Here is a 26,232-nt window from a genome sequence, read left to right on the forward strand (position 1 = left end):
TTAAGCCAATCATCTATTGTACTTGTCTGATGTATATATTGGCTTAATTAAAATACCAGAATACTTGAGCTTAAAGCTTGCACTGCCAGTAACTAAGCCTTAGGATAGGGTATTTCACCTGTTTTGGTTTGGGGAAGGATTTGTGCCATCTTGTGTAGCTAGCCTAGAAGAGCCTTGCGCGACTCGGTTAAATGGTCAAGATCAGTTGGCCTCAGAGGGGCCTGGTGGCTCTGATTTCAGTGTGGTTGTGAATCCATTCTGGGTTTCAGCCTGGACCAGCCAGAACTCTAGAGGAGCTATCCAAGGGGCTGAACATTTCTGGGGATAAGATTCAGCAACTCCTTCAGAGTTCTGGCTGGTCCAGGCTGAAACCCAGAATGGATCCTCAGCTCCACCAAAGTGGGAGCCATGAGCCTCCACTGGCTGGCTTACGGAAGTCTCATGTGGGTGCATGCTTTGGGTGTGATCAGGGCTTGGCTAGAAGAGCATGAAAGGCTGAATGGAGAGGTATGCCATCTCTTGATCCAGGAAGAGTTCCAGCCCTGGCTGTTGCTGCTGCTGCTGCTGCTGCTGCTGCAGCGCTCAAGCCCTTCAGTTAGTAAGGGAGACAGCGGTGTAGCCCTTGGGCCAAATTCAATTTCATTCAACTGCATTCCAGAGGAGGGCAGGGGTGAAAGGGATAGGGCCAAAATAACAGCATATGGTAGCTTAAAGCTCTTATGGTCCATAATTAAGCCTTAGGGGAGGCATTTTAACCTTTTAGAATGGGGGAATATGGCAAAAAAGGCTGAGAAACTATGCAACATTGGTGGTCAGAGGAAGGAGGCATAGCTTTCCTGGTGACCATTGCAGGGCCAAATCTGGCCCCCAAGCCTGGAGTCCTGCACTCCTGCTATATAAACTTACCTACGAGTATGCCCCCATTCAACAGTCTTCCTTCTGGTTAGTCACACATAGCATTGTGCAGTTATATCTCAGGACAAATTCACCCATAACAAATGATACTACACAATAGTCTTCAGGCATTCGTGTCCTTGCAATTTTCTGGTAATCATACTATGTCAACAAACAGATACAATTTGAGGCGATCTCTCCACTTGGGGGTTATGCCTACTCATTGGTGCCGCTGAGATTTCAGAGCTCTCTGGAATGTCTGCTCCACGCACCTGACATCCACGTGGTACTTTCTGCACATGCATCTGCAGGGAATTCACATAGAGAAGCTGGAGCAGAAAGTGTTGGTGTGAACTGAGCTTGAGGCAGTGTGGATTTGGAGGATAGCGGCTATGATCATGCTTGCTTGTTCATTTAGACCTCATTTTATTTATTTATTTATTTATTTATTTATTTTATATCTCACTTCTTTTCCTCCTTAAGAAACCCAGGGTGGTGTACATAAGCCTTCTCATCTCCATTTTATCCCCCCAACAACAACCCTGTGAGGTAGGCTGGGCTGAGAGTGTGACTGGCCAGATCTCCTGACTCCTAGGCCAACACTCTAACCACTACACCACACTGATTCTTCAGGTAGAAAGGTTCTCTGGGTAGCTTGCAGTTCAATAAAAACAATGCCCTCAGGTTTAAAATCTAAAAAAGACATGACACAAGAGGGTGGGGGGCGGGGGGAGGAAAAGGAAAACAAGAAAACCCAGACACTGGTTCTCTGTGTTGCTTCTTTTATAGCGGCTGAGCAGACCTGATGACCTAGCCATGTTTGCCTTTACGGAAGCCATTTGCATCTCTCTCTCTTTATGCCCTTAGAAGAAGCCCAGAGGGTGGGGAGTGCACAAAGCTCCAGGAGCAATGAACGAATAATATTTTCATTGCATGGCATGTTTGGCTTGTGAAGGGTATGTAACAGCAGGATAAGAAAATGTTGCCTACGCAAATCACATTGCAAGGATTTTTTTTTTCAGAGCCTAAGGTAAACATTCTGTGTTTAAATTACTGTGTGCTCATTGTGCAATGCTAGAACGACTTGAAAATCAAGTTAAACTTTCACTTCCTCTGAGCGTGGATGCTGTGTATATCTGTAGCTCTGGCAGAAACCTCTTCCTTTCAATGCTCTCCGAATGAATTTAGCTCGGGAGTTTAATGGTATGTTATAAAATTTTCAGCATTGACATAAATAAGTGTAGATAAGGCTTATGTGTTCGGCAGAGTTTACCATTCGACAGAATTGTGATGGTAGAGCAGCAATGATTAATGGTGCAGGGCTGGAAATGTTGACATAAAATACAATTGCCAAATATAGTCAAAAAAACAAAAAGAAAACAAAACTCAAACCAAAAAAAAACCAATAATATAAATATCCAAGCACTTTAAAAGACTGTATTGAAACATTGTCTGACTTTTCAAAAACACTAGTGGTTGGTTTTTAATAAATAACTATTAGATGTTTTTAACAACAACAACAACAACAAATAAATGCCATTTTCTTTCTTCTTCTATTTTCCTCTGGCAAATAGAATAGAGCTAATGAAGGAACATCCATCCAACATTGGCTGGAAAAGCTCCTTCCATATTCTGAAATGTGTTCTTTTAACCCCAGTGAGGAAATATATTTCAGTACCTATTTGCACAGGAACCTCCCAGTGTGCAGTGATAATATTTCCCTTCCTAACCTTTCAATGAAGCTAAGCAAACTTCTAGTGTTGCAGATATCCTATTTCTATGCAAGCATCTCTTTAAACATGGCCTCAAGGTCCCAAAAATATAATTGTTGCTGCTTGGTTGGTTGGAAACACAGTTGTCCAGTAGGGGTGTTGAAGCTGAGGTCTGTGGGACAGATCAGGCCCATCTGGGGTTCTAACCTAGCCATATTATGCCCCCTTTCCTTCTACTGCTAATTATTTGGTACTTTCCTGGCTTTTGTGCAGTTTCCCCCCCCCCCTCCATTCTCAAAGATTGAAACACCACCCCAAATGCTGAGTTGCTAGCAGAAAGAGCTTTAAGCTAAAGTATTTTTGGTCCTGCCCCTTTTTTGCTTTTGGCTCCACCCACCACTGGAATGCGGCCCCTCCCCCAAGAGCTTCTCCAAAATTGAATTTGTCTCTTGGACTGGAAGAAGGACTGACATCCCTGTTGTACACCTTTATAGTGCTCAGCAGTTCAAAAATGGTGCCCGCTTGTGATAGTTAGCAACAATTTATGGCAGACCTTACATATGTCTGAGGGGAATTGTTAAATAGCAACCACCACACAAATCAATGCCTCCTCCCCCCCAATTGTAGCAAAAAGCAGATGAAACCCAGGCTGAGAATATGTTTTATATTTTAAAAGAGCAGGCACGTGTACACCAAACTAAATTTCCCGGGCAATCTGTTCTTGTTTACATAGAGTTTCTTACATTTAATTGTTTTTAGGGATGGTGTGGGCATCTGGCTGGGACTTGAAGCTCAGTTAGAAATTGCCATCTTGGCCCCCGGACACCAGTTGGTGGCTGCCCACGCTTGCCCGACTCAGCACGCTCCCTAGCCAAGCTGCCCGTCCCCGCCACTACCACATAGTGGCACTACCCCGCCACATAGCGAGAACATGAGGTGGAGAGGGAAGCACCTCTCCTATCCTTCTCCATCCTTGTTACTGTGGTAGTGGCTGTGGCAACAGGGACACTTACATAAAATGACCGGCCTGTCCCCATCACTGCAGTATCAGGGTTCAGAAGGGGAGAGGGGAGGTGCTTCCCTCTCCCACTGCAAACCCTGCTAAATGGTGGCTGTGGTGGCAGGGACAGGCCCCAGTTGTTTTATGTCAGTGTTTGAAGTAGGCACTGAGATAAAACAGCGAGGGCCTGTCTTCACCACTGCAGCCACCACCACCACCACCACAGTAGCCAAGACGAGAGGAGGAGAGCAGAGTGTCCCTCCCTTCTCCCCCTATTCCAAGTATTATTTATTATTATTATTTATTTATATAGCACCATCAATGTACATGGTGCTGTACAGAGTAAAACAGTAAATAGCAAGACTCTGCCGCATAGGTTTGATGCAAGGGTTTCTTTCTCTCTGAAGGGGCCCCTTCAGGGACAAGGAAGCATTTCTACCTAACAAGCAGGGCCAGAAAACCTCAAGCTCTCCCTGAACTCCTGTGGACTGCTGGGTGGCTCGACTTGCTCACCTGCCAGGGGCGGGAAAGTGACGAGTGCCCAACAAACAGGGTGCAGGGGAGTTCACAACAGTGGATGTTACCACACTTGGCTGGACTTTTGTCAGTGTTCCTTTTATGACCTGGACCCCTGAGCAACTCTTTAAGGATCTTTGTCCGAATTTTCTTCTTTTTACCTTCCCCTTCCCAGTAATATGGGGTTTAGGCTGTAGATGTGAGATGAGTGACACTCCAGACACTTCAAGTTTAACATAACAGTTTACTAGCAAAGTAAAACAACCAAATTAAACTAAAGGTACTTAGCCAATAGAGCTGAGTGATACAAAAGCATTAAAAAAGTAAAAGTTGCAAAAACTCAAGTTCTTTTACCCTAAGCTGCACCTACATTTCTCCAAGCTGCATCTTTCTGTTTCTTTTGAATGGTCTGGTCTTTCTCTGGCTCTGGTCTTCCCTGGCTCTCTTTCTGGCTGGCTCTCTCCTTTTATCCTCTCTTTCCCCAAAACTGAAAGTACTGTTTCATTCTTGAAGAAATTAAACTTACCTAGAGAAATGAAAGTACTCTTCTCAGGGATACCCCTCCCAATAGAAAATCACCAGGCCTCTAATGTTTGACTTTATTACCTTGCCTATGTAGGCTTCAAACCTTCATGACTTTCAAGACATGAATGGTCCTGCGCTTTCACTTCTCACAGCACATTTAGTTTGCTGTACATGCACCTACATTTTTAGTATATAAAACATATTTCTAGCTTGGGTTTCACCTACTTTTTACTACAATTGTGGATCTGTTGACTCGTTTGGTACTTTACGTACATGCCATTCACCATGCAGATCACATAAATGTCGGCCAAACTACGTGACATTATTGATATGGTTTGGGCCACACTTACCTGGTTCACATAGTGAATGGCACATGTGTAAGGACTGCCATAAATTGTTGCCCCCTGTCACAAGTGAACATCATTTTCTCTACAAATGTGTGCAATGGGGTGTCAAACCTCTTCCAGTCTAAGAGCCAAATTCAGTTTTGGAGAAGTGCTCCTTAAATGCTCCTTCTTCTGTCTTAAAATGTTCCTTAAATGCTCCATAATGTGCCAGGCCTAATAAAAGTGGGTTTTTTTCAGGCACTAGAGAATATTTTCTCATTTATTTTGGAAGGCTAGTACAGCCAGTTCCTTTGTCTAGCTGCTCTACCTAGAGTGGTACACACGTCCTTTCATTTCTGCCATTAAAGGAAGATCCAGCTCCTGTAAGGTGCTGGGAAGGCCACGGGGATGCTTTGTGAGGGGTCCAAAGGAGAGCCCATTTCTAACTTGCATCTGCTAGAGACACTGGTGGGGTCCAGTGGTTGGGCCACCCCTGGATCCTGCAGGAGTTGCTAAGCTCGTAGTTCATAGAATCCAGATGAAAGCCTCTTGTGCTGCCTTAGCAACAGCATTTGCTTGCCATTGGCTTGGTAACCAGGCTTTTGTGACTCACTAGTGATTTGCTTCCAACCAAACCACTTCAGGAACCGTAGGCTCAACAAGAAACAAGAGAGGCTTATTATAAACATCCGAAAGAAGCAGCAGCCACAGATAAATTTGCTGAGAACTGAATTTTATTCATCCAAGAATGAGAGGTCGATTTTCAAGGCAATTACTTTCCAAACTCTATTTTTTGCCTTTTTAAGTACTTGGGTATACTTTTAATTACTTGAGTATAGTGCTTTGCATCTTGCACAATACGTGTCGTGTTATAATACCTGTATTTTTATGCCTTATTTTTGTACAGCTGTTAATAATAAAAATATTATATCAAATGGCAACAAACAGGCAGGAAGTAGAGTCTGGGCCTTATTAAATAACAATGTGTGCATGTTCTCTCAAAGTAAGCATGGCTGAGGCTGAAATCCTTTGCACACTTACCTGGGAGCAAATCTTACTAAATTCTATTGGATTTACTTCTGAGGAGTCATACAGAGAATTGCACTGACTGTATGGTTTACTACAGTCTGAGAACAGCTGTATGTGCACTGTGCATAGGCTTTTGAGAGGATTTCCAGGTATATGACGCTGAAAAATATTAAGAGGATTAAAGAGCTGTGTAGAAACGTGGGGATAATATAATAACAATAACAATAATAATAAGTGAAGAGTGCCAACAGAAATGGAGTCAAAACAAGGTCACTGAAAAATAAAAACAAGAGGAAGTGTCAGCATGTTTGGGGAACCTCAGAGTTTACAGAAGTAGAAAAAAATATGTTTTTTTTTAAAAAAAACCTAAGGGGGCAACTCCCATCCCAAACAGCCCAGTATAGACTGAACATGCTCAATAGCCACAGAAAGTTGAGCCTCAGTTGGAAAATAAAAACAGAATACTGGGTGGGGGCGTGGGAGGAGTGGAATGCCTTGCTTCAGGCCCTTAAAGCTTCTAGGATTCTGGAGGAGGACATGGCTGACTGGCAGGAACCCTGAACAGGAGTATTCCTGTTCGGTAAGGATGCGCTGCAATTTTTTGTTGCAAATAATGATGATGATGATGATAATAATAATAATAATAATAATAATAATAATAATAATAATAATAATCGTCCTAAACTAAGTACTTTGAAATCCCTTAGTTTCAAAAAGAGATTGTTACAGACATGTGGTTAACTCTGTCCAGATTAAATCAAGAGTACTTATTTTTGGCTGGTGGTTGTTGTCATTGCGTTTACCTGGCTGACAAGTTCATTCTGACCAATAAATAATTGTTGGAAGAAAGCTCAGCACACAGAGAGCCAAACTAGATGTGATGCCAGGAGAACTGGGATAGGATCCCCTACAGCTTTTGGTGAAGGTAAATGCAGCCTTTTCATGAATGAAAAGTGCTATATCAATGCTGCAGTTGATGCTACTACGACAACATATTGCTAATAAACAGAGCTTTTCATGGATGAAGAGCTCCATCCAATGAGTATTTTGTTGCATGCTCGTTACTGGGCACTCACGGATTTTTCACAGGTCCCTCACATGATGTCATCTGCCTCTCGCATGCCTTCTGCTCCCTCTGGCCTTCCTTGTGCCGCAAGAAAAACTACAAAAAGTCCAGTTGCTGCTCTCTCCTGCTGTGTGTGGGAGAAGCAGCATGATTACAATGCCCGACTGAATGGGCCTCGTGCTCCTTGTTTACTTCCTGTTTTCAAACAGGAAGTAACTGAGCGATGAAACCAGGAGCAGACAAGCCACGGTAGCCAGCGTTTTCCCCCCAGGTGCGATGAAACCAGGAGCAGACAAGCCATGGTAGCCAGCGTTTTTTCCCCCAGGTGTGATGGAGCTTGAAATGAGAACCTGTTATATATGCTGAAGTTTAATCAATCAGAATTGTAAGCTCATTGTTGTCTTCCTTTGCATCCTCCTCAGAGGAAATTAATGCTGTTTATAGATGTGTGTCCCCTTCCTAGGTAGCAAAGCAACATTGGAGGGCTGTCTTAATATCATTAAGCCACCCTGGAGTGGCTATGAATCGACACTGCATTGGCTATATGATGCAGCTGCCAATTTGGAGCCACCTCAAGGAAAAGAGCTGAAGACCCGCAACAGAAAAGTAAGGGATTTAGCCCATTTTTTCCTGGCCAGGTGAGCTCTTCCCCATCTGTCCTCTCTCAAGCGCTGAACCAGGGGGCTTTCCTGGGAAGAAGCCAATCTTTCATTGGTCGCTGGAAGCTGCAGGAGAGGGAGGGGGCAGGCCTACTGACTGCCAGTAAGCCTGCGCTACCTCCCTTTGTGCAAATAACTTTCTGCCACCCCACAGCAGCGATTCTGTGGGGTTTGGTGGCAGAGTGGCACCAACTCGGCACTGTGGTGACAGCCACCAGGTACAGTTTCAAAGAAACGAAAACCAAAAATTAAATTTAGACTATTTATAGAAAATGTAGTCATCCATCCAAAAATCTAAAAATCAGACTCCTCCCCCCCCATGCAACTGAAGAGTGGCCTTTATATAATTGCTTTGAGCAAAGATGGATCTTTGAGTAGAGATGGTTCAGAATGAGATCTAATAACAATCTTAAAGAGCAAGAGACACAGTGATTACATTAACTCAATTACTCTGAGCCATTTTAAAACAATAACTGTAACTTTTAAGAAATAGTTAATGTGAACGGGAAGCCACCAGCTTGGGAATTAGCAGTATCTAATTAGATGTCTTGTATTTGGCATACTAGCTTTTATGTTGCATTGTGAGCCACAGCGAGACTCACTGCTTTTTGTTTTGTGTTTTTTTAGAGGGCTGGCAAAAGATACTTTGGTGCCTGAGTTGTACAATCTATAGTGCTTTTCCTCTGCTCCCTTTTTATTCTGAGTGGGTTTGTGCTAGAAAGCTTCCCAGTGGATTTTACCTCATGGGCCAGATGAGAATACAAGAAGAACGGATGAAAGACGAGAACCAGTGTGGTGGAGTGGTTAGAGTGTTGGACTAGGACTCAGAAGATCCAGGTTCTAGTCCCCACCTGGCCATGACACTCACTGGATGTCTTTGGGCCAGTCACTAACTCTCATCCCATCCTACCTCATAGGGTTGTGTTGAGGATGAATGGAGAAGGGGAAGGCTATCTGACCTCCATCACACCTACTTTATTTTCCTGGCATGCATCCGTGATTTCTACCTCCATTTCATGCGTTGTTGTGCTATTTCACCTTGTTTACCTTCTCACCCGCGCTGGCTCACACTTCTTGGTATCGCTGCCCCACCCAACTTCTTGTCCTTTCCCCTCCAGTTCATTGGTTCTTGTGGTTTTTTGGAAATTCTGAACGATGTGGGTGCCTTCCACTCCCCCAACTTTAGTTTGTTGTCTAAAGTTTAGGGATTTCGTGTTTCATCGGCTGGGCACCTCGTACAGCGGGCAAAAAAAGAGATGGGAGTTTAAATGGTTAAGATGATAGAGCAACGAGAGAGTGGTTGGAGAAGTGAAAGGCCATTCAACCAACTTGGTGTACTGGAGGCACCCTGCCCCCCTCTTTTGTCAGCAAGACCATCCTTCAACACACATGTTCCCAAGAAGGGATGTTCTGTGACAGAGTAAGAGGACGGCAATACACAGGGATACAAGGGCGGTTTTATCCCACATGGAGAAAAAATACCGCACTTTCCCCGCCCCAGAAAAACACAGAAAATAGGACAGGGAGGGTTACGGGGCAAAACGGTAAACAAGGCAGGATGAAAGTGTGATAAAAACACTGGTGTGATGGAGCTCTATTAACTGCCTTGGGTTCCTTGCAAGAGGAAAAAAGACAGGATAAAAATGTAGTAATTAATGGATAAGATGTATCTAGTGCACCATCCTGCTTTCCAAAGTGTTCAGTCAAATCCCTCCAGGAAGCCCATAGATAGGGGCTTCGTTGTCTATTGTTGTTCTCCAGCCTATAGCAATAGGGTGATCACATGGAAAAGAGGACAGGGCTCCTGTATCTTTCAGTTGCAGAGAAAAGGGAATTTCTGCAGGTGTCATTTGTATGCATGCAGCAGCTGGTGAAATTCTCTCTTCATCAAAACAAAGCCTCAGGAGCTATACTAGAATGACCAGTTACAAAAGAGGACAGGGCTCCTCCAGCTTTAACTGTTGTGATGAAGAGGAAATTTCACCAGCTGCTGCATGCATACAAATGACACTTGCAGAAATTCCCTTTTCTCTACAACTGAAAGATACAGGAGCCCTGTCCTCCTTTCCATATGGTCACCCTATAAAGCAACATACTGTCTCTGAAGATGGAGGTTCCATTAAGCTAGCATGGCTAAATTAGACCTACTTCCAGTTGGTCTAATCCATTTTTAAAACAATCTGAGTAGGGTGGCCTCTCATGCCTTGGGGAAAAAAGAGGAATGGTATCACCCAAAAAAGGGGTTACCAATTTGCAAAATATTTGCATATAGCTAATATAGGTGCAAATTTTAATAGGACTATAATACATCTCGCCTTAGTGGAGAAAACTGGGACCAGGTGACCCGTGTGCTTGGCCCGTCTGTTGTCCAGGTGGTAACTGTGGATGGGCAACTTCTATTTATTTATATTATTTATTTGTATAACATCTTTCTTGGCCACCTTTCAGGGCAGAAGCCCTCCCAAGACAGCTGGCAACAATGAAATACATAAAACAGTTAAAATATTAAAAGAGATAAACACGTAAACACAGTAAAATAGCAGTAAAAACAATAAATGCCAAGAATAAAACCAGCAACAATAATAGTCATATCGAGAAAAGCCCAATGTAAAATAATAAGTTTTAAACTTTAAGGCTGCTGTTCTCTTTTTTTATGGTTCTTTGACTTTAAACAGACTTGGATTGGATACCTCATCAAACAGAGATCATCTTCAAATAGAGGCCTGTCCCTGTAAAGTAGGACACATATCTATGTAAGTTTGGATGACCATCTGAAAAGGAGGACAGAGCTCCTGTATCTTTAACAGGCCTACGGCCATACTACCTTGAACATGCCCGATCTCCTCTGATCTTTAACAGTTGTATAGAAAAGGGCATTTCAGCAAGTGTTATTTGTATGCATGCAGCACCTGGTGAAATTCCTCCTTCATCACTACAGTTAAAGCTGTCTTCTTTCTAAACTTAAAAAAAAACTCCGAATGACTTTCCTCATAGGGAAGTTGCTCCATTTCCCTTACTGAAGTGGTTGCTTCTTTCTGAACCTTTCCCAATTCTACCATACCCTATGTGAGATGAGGCAACTGGATCCATCCCCATTCTGTCTCCCACCCGTCTGTCCTTCACAACCCTCCCCCCCCCAAATCCCCCACCCCTTGAGGTGGTTATTTCAACTTCCTCACATCAAAGCTTCCTCTGAGTCCCGATTACATTGGAGGAGGTAGTCAGGGGGAAAACGAAGGGTTCGTTTCACTCTGTAATGTAAACGAATCTGGCGTGGTAAGAATAAATAAATGCTGTGCCCTTTCTGTGAAGAACCGTAGAACGGGGGTGGGGCTCTTTGTGTGTGCGTACGTCTGGAGTGGAAAAAAGGGGGGGAGCGCATGTCCCCCGCCCTTCGGAATGAGAAATAAACAGATTGGAAAAGATAGCCAAACGAAATGAACGCGCCAATGTTTAAGCCCTCCTCCTGGCACTTTTTGTGTACATAATCGGGAGTCACTCAAGCAGCTGCGGTGCATTAGTTCCAGTAGTTTGACAGGCAGCCGAGCTGTTCTGTCAGCCTCAGCAGCAGACAGTTCCTTCCCCCTGTGTTCACTTACAAGTCTAGCTGGCAAGAGTGAATGGCGTTTGGCAGAGCGGGCTGCCGGCACAGCGGCAATGCCTCATAGGTTCAGTGAAGGAGTTAGCTGGCTTTTCCTCCTCTCTGTCTTTGCGTTTCATTATCTGTACGGAGACGCTCCGAGGGCAAGCAATGCTGCGCTGAAGGCTGAGTAGGCTGAACCAGGAGTTGGAGCACCGCTCGGTTCCTCAGAACTGAAACAGTGAAAGAGATTCTTTCCCCCCACTTCCCCCAACCCTACCCTACCACAAAGCAGCCAAAACAAATATCACCTTGCATTCTAGAGACTTGGCTAATGTAAGTTGCTTTGGAAACATGGCTCAGCCTACAAGTTCAGACACCTTGGCCGTACCTGAAGTGGATAATACGCATTGTCAAAACCCATGGCTCAATGAGGATCTGGTGAAGACCCTGAGGGAAAACCTGTTGCAGCACGAAAAGCTCAAGACGTCCAGGAAGACTTCGTCTATTTCTCCGAAGTTATCGCCAGTCATTTCTCCTCGAAATTCTCCCAGGCTGTTGCGCAGGATGCTTTTGAGTAGCAACATACCGAAACAGCGGCGCTTCACCGTGGCACATACCTGGTAAGAACTGTCTTGTAACCATCACCACAACCACCCCTCCCTCCAATGCTGAAGTAATATGACAGTTTTGCATGCAAACTCCGTAAGATTTGCAGTCAAAACTCCGGTAGGTCCCAGCAAGGTTCCATTCCTTCAAAAGAAGCAATAGATCCAGTTCTACTATGGTAAAGCTACTTCTGATATTCAACTGACTGAAAGGAATGCTATTTCCAAAAAGCAGGTCCCAACAATGCTTCCAAAATTGCATTTACTTTTTCATCTTTTTAAAAGGTTATTTGTTTTTGTCCCTCATCTTTCTGGGCAGATTTAACCTAAGTGATGATCTTGAGAAAAAAAAAATGTATTTGACTTAGTCTTAAAGATGGAATGATTAGTTCAGTGATTGTATTGGGTATGCACAGGGGACCAGCATCTCAGATTTATAACCTCTTAAGGAGTGTGTTTTTGGCTCGGTAGTGTCTCTCCATTAAAAGTAGATGGAAGAAGAGATGATGAGCAAACAGTTGATCTCTACATCCTTAGAAGGGAGAAAGAAATCATCCCATTTGCCAATGGAAGAACCTATTAACTGCAGTGTAATTATGAATCTGAGTTTGTTTATTTGTGTGTGTACAGGCAAGTGAGATGTGTATAAATATTTTGTAGTGTTTTATGAACTGCTGTGCAGTGTTAGCATGCCAGATTATTACAGTTCCCTCTATTCTGATAAAATCTACTGTTTGTATCTCTGAGTGTACCTCTGAGAATAATCCATTGGCTTTTGCATTGGTGGTTTTAACGCCCCCCCCTTTTTAAAACGTACTCTGCGTTTTTGGTGGCTAGGCTTCCCACAAATGCTTTTTCTCAGAAACAAATTAAAAATGTTGATGCAATAGAAAGAAGATGAGGAATGATGTCTGTTGGTCACCAAGTAGAACGTTTTGTATTACTGTTAATGTCATTGTTTTAAATAAATGAAGATGAGAATTTAGCCTACAGAATACGTGGCTCTGTGTCACTACCTGAGGCTGCGTGCCCAGAAAGGAAACTGAATGTGGAGATGGGAGCATGTTAAGTAAAGCATAGCTTCCTCAGCATACTGTCCAGAAATTTGATTTTAGGTGTGTAAAGTTGGCATGAAGCCAATAAAAAATGGTGTGCATTCTCAAGAGAAAGTGTGTAAGATGCAAGGAAAGCAAGATCTAAAGGTCCATTGTCAGTGAAGGTTGGCAGCTCCGATGTCAGTGGGTCAGTGAATCCGCTCTGTGAAGCACCTTGGATAACACCTTTACAGTTCTGACTGAAACTTGGAGCAGATTCACTGCCCCACTGACATTGGAGCCACCAGCCTCCACTGTCAAGATGTTCCAGAGCTAGAACAGGGAGCCCACAGCTCTGCCCACAGTTGCTCTGTGTGGTGAACCACTAGGAAGTATCTCCTTAGCCAGGAAAGGGTTTCCTGATATAGGAGTGACTCCACCAACACAGGCTAATCATTGATTCACCTCAACCAATCTATTCTAGTTCCTGGGCAATGATAAGTTGAGATCCCTGACTTGGGTGGTTCTCTGCCTCATATTTTGGCTTCACGGCTTGATTCCTGGCTCCTGTTTCCTAGCTCCCACTGATCAGCTGAGCACCTCAGACTCAGTGCTGACATCCATTCACATATTCATTAAACAAAAAACCTACGGTTTACAAAACAACTTTAAGGCTCTACAGTTTTCAACCAAGCACCGAAAAGCAGGGAAATTGGGAGTTAAGGCTCACAAGCCTTAACACTACATCCTCCCTAAAGAGGCAGAAAGTGCAAGTGAAATTCTCATTCTCCCAAAGCAGATAAACCATGAGGACAGGATGGAGAATATGATATGCAGAGGAGAGTGTGGGGTTGTGGAAAACGGATGACGAACAACTTAGGGCTGCCTACTTCTCTCTTTTTTTGTTTAGAGCAGCCCTTCCCCAACCTGCTGCCCTATAAAGTTGTTGGACTACAACTCCCATCATTGCAAGTCAGTATGTCCCATGGTCCAGTGCTTATGGGAAGGGATTGCAAATGATATTACCCATTTGCTCTTGCCCTGGAAATCTGTTTTACATCATACTGCATGGTTAGGCTACCTGGTGCCTGTGGCATTCTCACCTGTTCCTCATGAGAATTCACCTTCTGTAAGGCCTTTTCACCCCAAGGAGGAGTGAAAAGCAGCTAGCAGCTAGCTCTGATTACCAGATGAGGGTATAAACAGTTGAGATTGGTACCAGTGATTGATTGGGATTAGTACCAGTGACCGATGATGTAGCATCCTTTGGACTGGTACCAGTGACAGGTTGGGATTGGTACCAGTGACTGATGAGGTAGCATCCCTTGTTAAGGCCCATAAGCAGTCCAAAATAACTAAATTTTTTTCCATCCTAATTCTGAGAAAAGAAAATTACCAGTTAATGAATTACCAAACATTGAGTCCAGGCCAGCTGAATAGATTTTGGACTGATCATTGGGCCCTCATTGTATAATGAAGCCCCTGGTGAGAGATGTTACTGAGAATTTCCTCTCATTTCCAGCACAATAATTAACTACAGTTAACAACTTGCTTACTCTGTGTGTGTTCTTTTATTTTTCATTTGATCATTGCTGCTGCCTGATTTTCAATTCAGTCCAAGACATGTCTACTCAGAAGTAAATTCTATTGCATGCAATAAGTCTCACTTCCATGCACTAATTTGAAGGGGTGTGTGGATTTTATTGTATTTATCTCTGGAAGTGCTGTGTATTTAGGGTCCATGTCTTTTTGTGAGTGAAGGGTTTAAGCTTCCTTACCACTATAACCCTGCAATTTCTTATTTAAAAAATCCAATGTATTTGATTTTTAAATAATTTTTATTCCTTGAGTCCCTATCTGACTTCATAGTGCGAAGGACCTACTTATGCAGCCTTAGAACTGATCAGAAGGGAGGGGTGCAGGAGAAGAGCCCCATTGCACTGGGAAAGCAGGTGGGTAGGAGGAATATTTCAAGGAAAGGTTTCCCCTCATGGCTGAAACATGGGCATGTTTGGGTGTACACGCCCCCTTGGGGGCTGGACATGTTTGGGTGGGCACCCCCCCTGAGGGTTGGACATGTTGGTGTGCATGCCTAGGGTGACAATATGAAAAGGAGGACAGGGCTCCTGTATCTTTAACAGTTGCATAGAAAAGGGGATTTCAGCAGGTGTTATTTGTATATATGGGGAATGTGGTGAAATTCCCTCTTCATCACAGCAGTTGAAGCTGCAGGTGCCCTGCCCTCTTTTATATCTGGTCACTCTAGTATAGCTCCTGCATTTTTATCTGTTGTGATGAAGAGGGAATTTCACCAGGTTCCCATATATACAAATGAAACCTGCTGAAATTCCTTTTTCTATGCAACTGTTGAAGATACAGGAGCCCTGTCCTCCTTTTCATATGGTCACCTTATGCATGCCCCCTTGGGGATGCCCACGTTGTCCTCCTTTTTGGTTTCCAAAATATGGTCACCCTATAAAAAGGCTACAATGCTCTACACACTTACCTGGGAGTAAGACCATTACACTCAATGGAACTTACTTCTGTGAAGACATGGAAGATTCCACTAAGGAAATATCTGTGCTAGAGGAAGCAGGGAGCCATTTTATTTTCAACATTCTAATCTAACTGAGGTAGGAGGGAGGGAGCAACACTACTGAGCATGTGTCGTGCTATCCCTGAAGAAGGCCTCTGTATTAACTCTAATAGGATGCATAAATATTAATTGAAAATCAACCGAAGGGAATTTTTAAAAAAGAAAAGCCATTCTACCAGCTACAATGAAGGAGGTAGAAGACACCACCACTGGATTAATGGGTAAGGGGCTGAATACTCCAAACATTTTGGATAAAAAAATCACCAGCCTAAATTATTAGAACCATTTTGATTCAAAGAGGTTTTTTCTCTCTCTTTAAACTCCCCTCCTTCCCTTAATCTTTCACCAATCTTCTTGGAAATTTTCAGGATATGTAAAGCCAACTATTCTTTCTGGCATATGAAAATTTCAGGAAGATTGGTGAAACATTTTCAATTTTATGAATGTTAGAATGACTCCCACATTACCCCTTTATAATGGTAGAATGCTTTATCTACTCTCCGACCTTAACTACAGGGACACTGCTGTGTCCCTGTAAATATTTATTATTTATTTATTAAAACATATGTATCCCGACCCATATCATTGGGATTTCACCATTGACTGCATGGTGCCCAAGCTCATTGAAATGTCTATGTACTGGTTTCATGCCTGTGGCTGGTTGGGAACAGGCAATGCAGGATCAAATCTTTCACATACACCAACAAATGCACCAGAGCATTATTGCAATGGATTTGTCTTGATGGCTCTATGCTACCTCTAGTATCAGAGGCACTATGCCTGTGTACACTAGTTGCTGGGGAACATGGGTAGGAGGGTGTGTTGCACTCATGTCCTGCTTGTGGGTTTCCCATGGGCAGCTGGTTGACCACTATGTGAACAGCATGCTGGACTAGATGAACCCTTGGTCTGATCCAGCATGGCTCTTCTTCTGTTGTTATGTCCTAATGTTCTTAACTTTTGCAATAGTGTGCAAAAACCTTTCTGTGAAGTGTGACTGTGACTGCATTTATGAACGTGTTAAGAGTAGATGGAAGGAGATTCTGAAAGCCATTTATTCCCGTCCATTACATCTGAATTAAGACATAAAACATTTCCCTTAGACCTAAGCCTGCTGAACTGGTATAATGGCCCTTTATTGCTGCTGCTGCTGTTGATATGATTGTTTTTGTCAATGATAGGTTTTGGAAGAAATTTACTTTACTGTTAGTTGGATTGTTTTACTGTGTTGGAAGCTGCCTCTTCAGAGGTATTTAAAAGAAATGCTGGATTAAGTTGAAAGTCCTCAGCTGAATTCTGATGGCTCAAGGACACATGTCCTCCTCAAAGCTGCTCCATGCTGTTCTTCCCACATTTGGGGTCCATAGCCTGGGTTCCAAAGATTCCAAAGATTTTTGTGAACCGCCCAGAGAGCTCTGGCTATTGGGCGGTATAGAAATGTAATAAATAAATAAATATGGGGGGTCAGACCAAAGGTTGATCTAGTCCATTATCTTGCTTCCCATAATGGCCCAACTAGGGATGTGGGAGAAATGCACCTAATTTCATAATTTTGAACCAACACATGAACAGATACTCCATTATCCTTGAAATTTCACACTTCCTTGAATTTTACAATGGAATCCTCCATTATTATTATTATTTAAAAAATATGCATACAAAATGCTTATATTAGGGGGAACTGTGTATATTAGTGACAATAATGTTCTAAAAATGCATTCTACTATTTGGAAAATTGTTTTCCGAAATGTAGATATTAGGCAACATTGCACACAAAATGCACGTATTAGGAGAAGTGGACAAAAATACATACATATTTGCATGCAAACTTTTAAAAAATCTCCAGTCAAATCAAATGTAAGATTAGGGGAAAAAGAGAAATGGAGAGAAGCCAAAATTGTAATATTAGTTCATCCCTAGACTTATAAGGAGGACATCAAGGAAATAGGTTTGTGTAGGGTGACCATATGAAAAGGAGGACAGGGCTCCTGTATCTTTAACAGAAAAGGGAATTTCAGCAGGTGTCATTTGTATATATGGAGGTCCTGGTGAAATTCCCTCTTCATCACAACAGTTAAAGCTGCAGGAGCTATACTAGGGTGACCAGATTTAAAGGAGGGCAGGGCACCTGCAGCTTTAACTGGTGTGATGAAGAGGAAATTTCACCAGGTTCCCCATATATACAAATGACATCTGCTGAAATTCCCTTTTCAATACAACTGTTAAAGATACAGAAGCCCTGTCCTCCTTTCCATATGGTCACCCTAGGTTTGTGTGTATGTTCTCTTTCTCTCTCCTCCTCCCACTTTAGATTAATGTGATAGGCAGCAAGTAGTTGACTTTAAAAGAAGGAAGACAAATATATTGAAAGTTAATGTTTTAAAATCAACGTTCACAAAATGATGTGGGCAACGTATAGGGAAGGAATGATGCTCGTTGCTAGTGATGCCAGAGGTAATATTCCATTGACAGATGCTAGGTCTGCTGTATAACAAGCCCAGAACAGAAGCTCATGTTTCATTCTGAGCACGTTTTACCATGGAGTCAGTTAAGCAATCGCATTTTGAGCAGGTTGCAAACGTCAAGGTTAGCATACCTGGCGTGAAGCTGGAATGCTGAATGCAACATGCCAGAAGCAATAAATGAGTGAGTTGGATGTTCTCAAACACTGGTCCAGGTAGGGCTGGACATGGGGGCCAAAGACCAGGGCCCTGCAACGTGGGGACCCCAAATTATCACAACCAGTGGAGGCAGTGCCAAAGAGACCCAGTATGAGCACTTAGGCTGACTGAAGCCTGCCTGGGCCCATTGGGGGAATGCTGCTGCTTAGGGTGACCATATGAAAAGGAGGACAGGGCTTCTATATCTTTAACAGTTGCATAGAAAGGGGAATTTCAGCAGGTGTCATTTGTATATATGGAGAACCTGGTGAAATTTCCTCTTCATCACAAGAGTTAAAGCTGCAGGAGCTATACTAGAGTGACCAGATTTAAAAGAGGGCAGGGCACCTGCAGCTTTAACTGTTGTGATGAAGAGGAAATTCCACCAGGTTCTCCCTATATACAAATGACATCTGCTGAAGTTCCCTTTTCAATACAACTGTTAAAGATACAGGAGCCCTGTCCTCCTTTCCATATGGTCACCCTACTGCTGCTCATTGCACTATCCTTCCTTTCTTCTTAATTTTAAAACCATTTTATACTCTGGGGGCAGCCAGTCAGGCATGTACATAGGCACAGATACTCATTTTTATTATTTTTATGTCAAAAAATGTTACCCTTTCATATAACAAAATGGTGCTTGTCCTCAAGCAAATGTGTTTAGCATCAAGGGCAGCAGACACAAATTCCATTTTATGTATTCACGATGGTGCCCCGATTGAAGTGAGCTGAAAATGTGAATCTGCACATCCTCTGAGCATGTCTTGGTTTGTTTGCTTTGCTGTAACAGATCAGACATGTAAAAGCAGTTGGAACAGCTGGAATGGCAGTGCGGTGAAGGTGACTGGAGGGAGAAGAGAAATACTGGCTGTGTGCTTCTCAACTGAAGTGATAGACATGGCCAACTAAAGCCAGCCACCCCAACCCTTTTAAGACCATTAAGTCTGGGGTCTAAATGTACTTAAATGCACTGTTTTCAAATTTACTGGGAGTGGAAGTTGGGCGGAAATTGATTCTTCAGCTTACCAATTTGGTTTGAATTGGTGGGTAACAATGACAGGATGCATGAGAAATTCACTTCAGTTCATTTTTGATCAGGACTTACCCAGTTCACACCTCCTGGACTGAACTTGGCCCCAGATGCAATCTTCAGTTGAAGTCCATACATTTCTGAGCTTGCAATGTGTTTTCTGCACCAATTTTTTTTTTGCACACAACAGCATGGAGAGGAGGATAATCGTGTAAGCTGTCTAGGGTTCCTTGCAAGCAGGGAAAAGGTGGTTATACTGTAAATGTAACAACAACTATAATGATTTTAAAAGACATTGAGGAAGTTGATGAACATTTGTTATATTGTGTATCATATTTTCAAGGTATTTGATCTCTGGTAGCTCTTAAAAGAGAATACTTAAATCCGTGGTTAAGTTTGAATGGTTAATGAAATGTTGGTTTGACGCATTGCTCTTTCGTAACTGAAAAAAAGTCTTCAAATAAAGCAGTTTGAACAAACAAACAAAATATTTCAAAGGCTTCCTTGTAAACAGGAGCAGAATTTCCCTTTTGTTGCTGAATGCAAGACAGCAGAAGCTGCAACTTGGAAAATCATGTTGTAGGTTGTTGCTAATGAGTCACAGACAATGCATGGGAGTTCTTAGTCACATCGTTTTGCAATTAGTAGGAATGGTCCTTTTCCACTGATTACTTGGGCCCGTTTGCCTCTAACCACAATACTGATGCAAACCTGATGGGAGCAAATGAGAACTTGACATTCTTATGAGCATACTCAGTCCTAACTGGGATGGTTTTGGGGTCCCCCCAATCTTAGGTTTAATTCTGATCCTGCTGATACCTCCCCTCTTGATAATACTGGTTGCATAAGGATCTACACTTGGAAAATGGTTTTGCAATTCGTATATAGGATAGCCTCTGCCTCTCAGCATGAGAGCCAGTGTGGTGGAGTGGTTATAAATATAAAAGCAACAAATAAAATAAAATAAATACACGTCATTCACAGCTCATTGAATGTACCAGCTCATAGTCTATGGCACAGCTCTTGTATGCTTTGGACAATACTCTTTTTCTAGCACCCCCAACATGCACTGGAAACCAAAACCAGAGTGGGCCATACCCATCCTTTTGAACCTTAGCCCCATAACACCCCCGTGTCCATGTGGGGGTGGATGAATCTCTCGATTTCACCTTAGAATTTTTATTTATGTATTTATTTATTTAGATCCTAAGTTCTTTCTGACTTGAACAAGAAGAAATTTCTGAATTTTGGAAAATTCTTATCAAAAGAGAATCGAAATGAAATTCTCACCCATCTGGACAGCCCAAATTCAATAGGTGCAGGTTGTTTCTTCAGAAAGGACTATATTGTACCTGCCTGCCATATAGCTTTTAACAATAAGGAGCCTGTCAAAAAAGAAAGTGGTAACCCTAATTAAGGACTATCATGGTTGAATATACCAGGTTTCAAAGCCAGACTTCTAAGAGCCAGAAGCTCAAAGCCTTGGGCCAGGGTGAATCAGTAAGTTTTGGGTTCTCCCACATTTGAACCTTCTAAGTCTCACATTCTTTCCATCTCAAATAGGAAGAAACAGGGCTGGCCCTATCATGAAATGGTAGGAAGTGGGCGCAGCATGCAGTGGAGGATGGGAAAAGTGGTGTTCTCCCCTTCCAAAGAGTCTGCCGCTGCTTGTTCCTGCTGGCCACCTGTGTGGCTGGCCGTACAGGCAGCTGACAGGACCTTGAAGCAGCAGCCGCTCCCTCACCCCTCCAACTTGCCACACACCGCCTCCCTATGCCTCTCCCTGCCTTGCCTCCTGGCCCTGCTAGCCAGCTGGGCCCTAGCGTGGGCCCGTGCGCTGCCTGTAAGGTCTTTCTGTTTTCAGTAGCTGTGCGAGAAATCTCATTGGATCTCTCATAGTAGTTTGCCAGATGCACAGGCACCGTGCAGCTCCTGAAGGCAGAAAGACCTTATAGGCAGCGCACGGGCCGGCAGGATCGGGAGGTGCATCGCAGTGGGGAGATGTGGGATGGTGAGGGCGGCTGTGGTGGGAAGGCGATGGTGCAGTGGTTCCTGCCTTGTGCCGGGCCTGTAAATAAGTAAGTTCTTATAAAAATGCTGTAATGAAATTCTCATCTATCCTTACAGCCATGTGACTAGAATCTAAGTTTAGATGTATGAGCATTAGAATAATAAACCAAGCTCTCTCTTTTCCCGTGCCCTGTATCATAACAGTTGGGGCTGGTTATACGTGCGAAGTCTATACCAGAAAAACTGCCTTACCTGCCTGAAGTCTTGTTCACTGCTGGGGCAAGGCAGAAATGCTTGAGAAATCTTATTAAAAAGTGCAGCCACCTAATGGTATACACCAGAAGCTGTCAATTCACTTCCAGCCTCCAGCAATTTCAAATTGATGGACACCCTACGGTTCCTAGCAAATGGCCACTGATTCTACCATTTCTCATGAATTTGTCTGGATCTGTTTTTAGCTCATGTATACTGTTGACCATTACTGTCAGGCAGAAGAAAATTTCTACTGATACGATACGCTTAGTCATTACTAACAAAATCTTTTCTGGCTGCAATATATTCCTTTTGAGAGAGGGTAGTCAGAACTGTACACAGTACTCAAAATGCTGGCGCTATTCAGTTATAGATCGGCATTATGATATTCTCTATATTGATTTCTATCTTTGCCCTAAGAATTCATTCTGAAAGTTGAGGAGGTTTGAGCTCATCAACAATACATCCCAAGATCTTCCTTTCTGTAGCAGTAATAATTAATTCATCACCATCAATTTTGTAACAATTGATAGTGAATGCCATCTGGCCAGGTATTATCCAATCTGTTTGTTCTATTAGAGTATTGTGTAACTTCATTGTCCCAAGCCAGAGCCTTAGATATGGATCTGCTATATCCTATTGAAATAAATGGGAAAGAGCTTGGATAAATTAACTGGTGTATCGTAATTCTTGGAAATAAACATGGTTAATTACAACAAGAAAAGAAGAGAGAAATATATAGTGTATCTTCTCTTGCATGTAGAGGAAGCTCCGTGTGCTACATAAAAGAACCGGTGCTTGGAAGGAATTGCTGCGCTCTTCAGGTATGGATTCTGGGGAGGCCACAGAACAAGCATTGCAGATGCATTAGGGCCATTGCACACTTGTATTCCATTTAAGTCAGAGGAGGAGCAAACGGGTGTCTTGGTTGTTATACAAAAAGACCCTGCTGATTTCATTTGAGAAACATTATGGCTGTCTCTCCTGGCTATTAATGGGCCTGATGAAATGGGCTGTACTCCCACAAAAGCTTATGCCATAATAAATGTAGGAACATAGGAGCATAGGAAGCTGCCTAATACTGAGTGGAACACGGTCCATCTAGCCCAGTACTGTCTGCACTGGCTGGCAGCAGTTCTCTGAGGTTATAGGAAGGAATTTTTCCAGCTCTACCTGTGGCTAACCAATTAAGAATTGCCACAGCACTGACCGTGTTCTCCTCCAATCTCAGTGTTTGGGGAAGGGAATGCCAATAATTTTTCTGTGCTCATTGAGGTTCTCAGTCTGGCAGCATTTGTTTTGGTCAGAGAGAGAGAGAGAGAGAGAGAGAGTGCAAAGATACTGTTTGTTTAGCATTTGATGCAAATTGAATTTATTTAGAAGAGAGAGAAAGACTTGTTTCTTCTGTTTGGCTGTTTGAGCTGTACCACCCCCAGGGTGTGTGCAAATCTTAAGAAATCCTTTAAAAAAGCCTTTTCTTTCAGTTGTTCCTTCAAATATTGTTTTAAGTCTATTCAAGGCAGCTGTGTGCATGTGTCTGTTCTGTTCTTTAACTTCAAAATCAGAAAAAAAGAAGCCATTTCAATTGAAATCCTTCAAGCCAGCCCACTGTCCATGTGACTATTGTTTGATTTCCTTCCCCCAATAAAAAAATCTTCTTGTACTTGTATGTTTGTGTATTTTAGGGTTATGCAGTACACAATGAATAAAGCATACTTTGACAACATTCCATGAGCTGTGGGAAATATTGGGGGGATCTACACATCGTTGTGAAGGCACTTGCGTGCACCTGCAGTGCGCCCCAAAACTCATTGTGTAGATCCTGCCCTATCCTGGCCAAAAGAGGTGGAGGCGGCGGCGGAGGCAGCCCCGCATCGCCCCTCGCGGGGACGGGGCGAAAAGTTTCTGGGCTCGGCGGCTTCGCTGGGGAATCCAGCCGCGTCCTTGCCACTGTAAAGGAAGAGCGCCCAGCAACCAGCTGGCTTCTTGACTGGATTTAGCACGGATCCCCAGGCACAGACACTCACGGCTCACAAAATGAGGTTTAAGGCCATTTATTAGGAGAAGGGTAGGAATACATGGGATTAGCAGAATAAAACTATAAAATCATGCATAAATGTATAAGAACCCAGACCAAGCAAGCTAAAAACTAAAACTACAAAGTCATACGTCACTCAGACCGCACTCAGCCGACACCCCCTGTTCTAATCACAGGAACGTCTTTATACTATTCTTTTCGCTCCTTCCCCCCTCCCTTCAGCTTTGATGCATGGAGTGTCTTCACACCTCCGCCCGGGATGATTAATCACTCAAGGACAAGACAGTTACAATCGGCTTGGCTCCAGTCTTCTCCCCCATACAGCTGCACTGGTTCTTATCTCCCTTCCTACGGAACCATAAAATTCACAAATTAAAAGACATGCCAGTCCCAAGGTCCGATTAACCCTCACCTTACCCTTACAGCCACCGCCGCCGCCCACCTCCCCACTGGCCTCCTGCTGCCGGTGAAAGAGCCCCTCGGGTCGGAGAGCTCGGCGGAAGAAGGCGGGGCGGCGGCTTCTTCCGCTGAGCTCTCTGACTCGGGTGGCTCTTTCGCCGTCAGCAGGAGGCCGGCGAGGAGGTGGGCGGCAGCGGCAAGGACGCGGCCGGATTCCCCAGCAAAGCCGCCAAGCCCGGAAACTTTTTGCCCCGTCCCCGCGAGGGGCGATGCGGGGCTGCCTCCTCCTCCTCCTGCTCCTCCTCCGCCTCTTCTGGCCAGGATAGGGCAGGATCTACACGATGAGTTTCGGGGCGCACTGCAGGCGCACGCAAGCGCCTTCACGACGATGTGTAGATCCCCACATTGACTGTTGTTGGTTCTGGCCATGGGGGAAAGTGGGGGGTGGGTGCAGGGCTGGTCAGTTGCACGTTTCTGCTCTGACTCATAGAAGTCATCCACAGTGTGAATGTGCTGTTGTGCTGGCATCATGAGTGAGTAAGCTTCTACACCTCTTCATTTCAGTTAAACTATTACTCCTATTGGCTGGCTAGGCTTCCAGTGTGTGTGTGGTGGGGGTCATCATTGTCCTCCTCCCCCAAGTCCTGTGTAGCATCCTACTGGGAAGCTGTTGTAGCCTTGACTCGACTTGCTCCAATGCCCGACTGACAGTGGTGGTGGGGTGCCGCCTCCTCCTTGTCCTGCAAACCTCCTGTCCTCTCTGAGGATGGGCAAGCTGTGTGCTTCTGTTGGGGCATTAATTAATTTATATTTACTTATTTATTATTGCGCTAAGCATTTATCCCACTACTTTGTTTCCCTCTCCCTCGCCATACAGATCAAGTCACAAAAGGTGCCTGAGAGGACATTTGAGTTTGGACTTTGAAAAATCCCTATAAATCACTGCATGCAGGAATCAGCTCCAAGCTTGGCATGCCTAAAGCCCTCTTTAAAATCTGTCATGGTGCCAATTTTCATGTGTTTCTCTTTAAAACTGAGGGAGCTGAAAGCAAGCATTTCTGTTAATTCCCATTGATGATAATGTAAAGGTTACCTGAAAATGGGTAATTCGACGTGGTGGAGAGAGGGACTGCTCCGGAAACCGGGGGCAGAGAATTGCCTCAATGAAGCTCCGCCCTGAATTTTGAGGCAGAGAATACCTGCTCTGCACACCACTAATATTTATGCCCCCCCTCTGCTTCCTGTCTTCCTTTTTATGCCAAAACATTAAAAAGCAGGAACTGTTAATGATTCACCTACATGACTAATTCACATGGGTGTTAACATATGGGAAGCTCAGTACCATATACGCTTTCCCATTGTTGGGAAGCCTCCTGAGTCTGATAGATGATGATCAGTGTTGCCAAAACCAAGCTTGATATATGATAACTGCAATTATCTCCCATAAAAAGTTGTTGTCACAATGAATGTCTTGTGAAATCTTTTTAATATTTACTGGATTCCCAATACCCTCTAAAGTATGCCATACTGTCATCCCTGCTGTAATTGACCATATATTTAAATCGCTATATGTTTGAAATCCTGAATGCATGAGCTGCTGCACCAGAAGCTAGGTGCTTGGGAGGACACAATGGTCCCATCAGGACATCACCTAAGCCTCAGTGGCAGAGAGTTATTGTCATGTGATTATACAGGGTAGATATTGCCTTGGTGCTCTTGAATTGACAATCACTACTGTTGCCGAAAAGCAGCATAATCACAAGGCCGGCATCAAGGATAGGTGTGGTTGGGTACCTGCCAAGGACCCACAGTCCAACAAGGAGGGGGGGCATTGACATGAACTCTTTGGACATGTATCTCCTCCTCTTCACCATTGCAAACTGCTTTTTCACCTGCTTCTCACTTTGGCCCAGACAACGGCAGTGGCAAGAAGGAGGAGAAGTGGATGCCATGGCCTACTTGCTCACTGTCTCCCTGCCTGTCAAGCCACCGTGTGGTAGCAATCATAAGACAGAGGGGGAGGGACAGTAGCAACAGGTGACAATGGTGATGACAAGGTAGACTCACTGAGTCAGGAGGTCCATTAGGAGCACTTTGCCTATAGGTTCTTAAAACCATGGAGCCAGCACTGCATAACCACATTGTTATCTTTAATTCATTTACTTAGGAATTCATTTTTCAGCTTTCAAAAAAACCCCAACCATTCTCAATTTCTGATTTACAGTTAAGAACACTTTTAACCAGTGTGTATATTATGAAACATTTTCAACCAGTATGATTTGCATGCAGTGCCTGCTC

General features: G+C 43.6%; 1 protein-coding gene across 2 annotated transcripts in view; it reads left to right on the plus strand.

Moving 5' to 3' along the window:
• PDE4D (phosphodiesterase 4D) overlaps positions 1-26,232 on the plus strand; it is a 574,358-nt gene that overhangs the window by 75,294 nt on the left and 472,832 nt on the right. The window contains exon 1 of one of the 2 annotated variants that reach the window (XM_063128045.1): positions 11,662-11,930. The exons of the other annotated variant lie outside the window; for it this stretch is intronic. Within the exon in view, the coding sequence (XP_062984115.1) occupies positions 11,662-11,930 (269 nt within the window). Of the gene's footprint in view, positions 1-11,661; positions 11,931-26,232 lie in introns of those variants that run through there. 2 annotated transcript variants of the gene reach the window in all.

Source organism: Elgaria multicarinata, chromosome 6 (genome assembly GCF_023053635.1).
Source record: "Elgaria multicarinata webbii isolate HBS135686 ecotype San Diego chromosome 6, rElgMul1.1.pri, whole genome shotgun sequence".
NCBI lineage: Eukaryota > Metazoa > Chordata > Lepidosauria > Squamata > Anguidae > Elgaria > Elgaria multicarinata.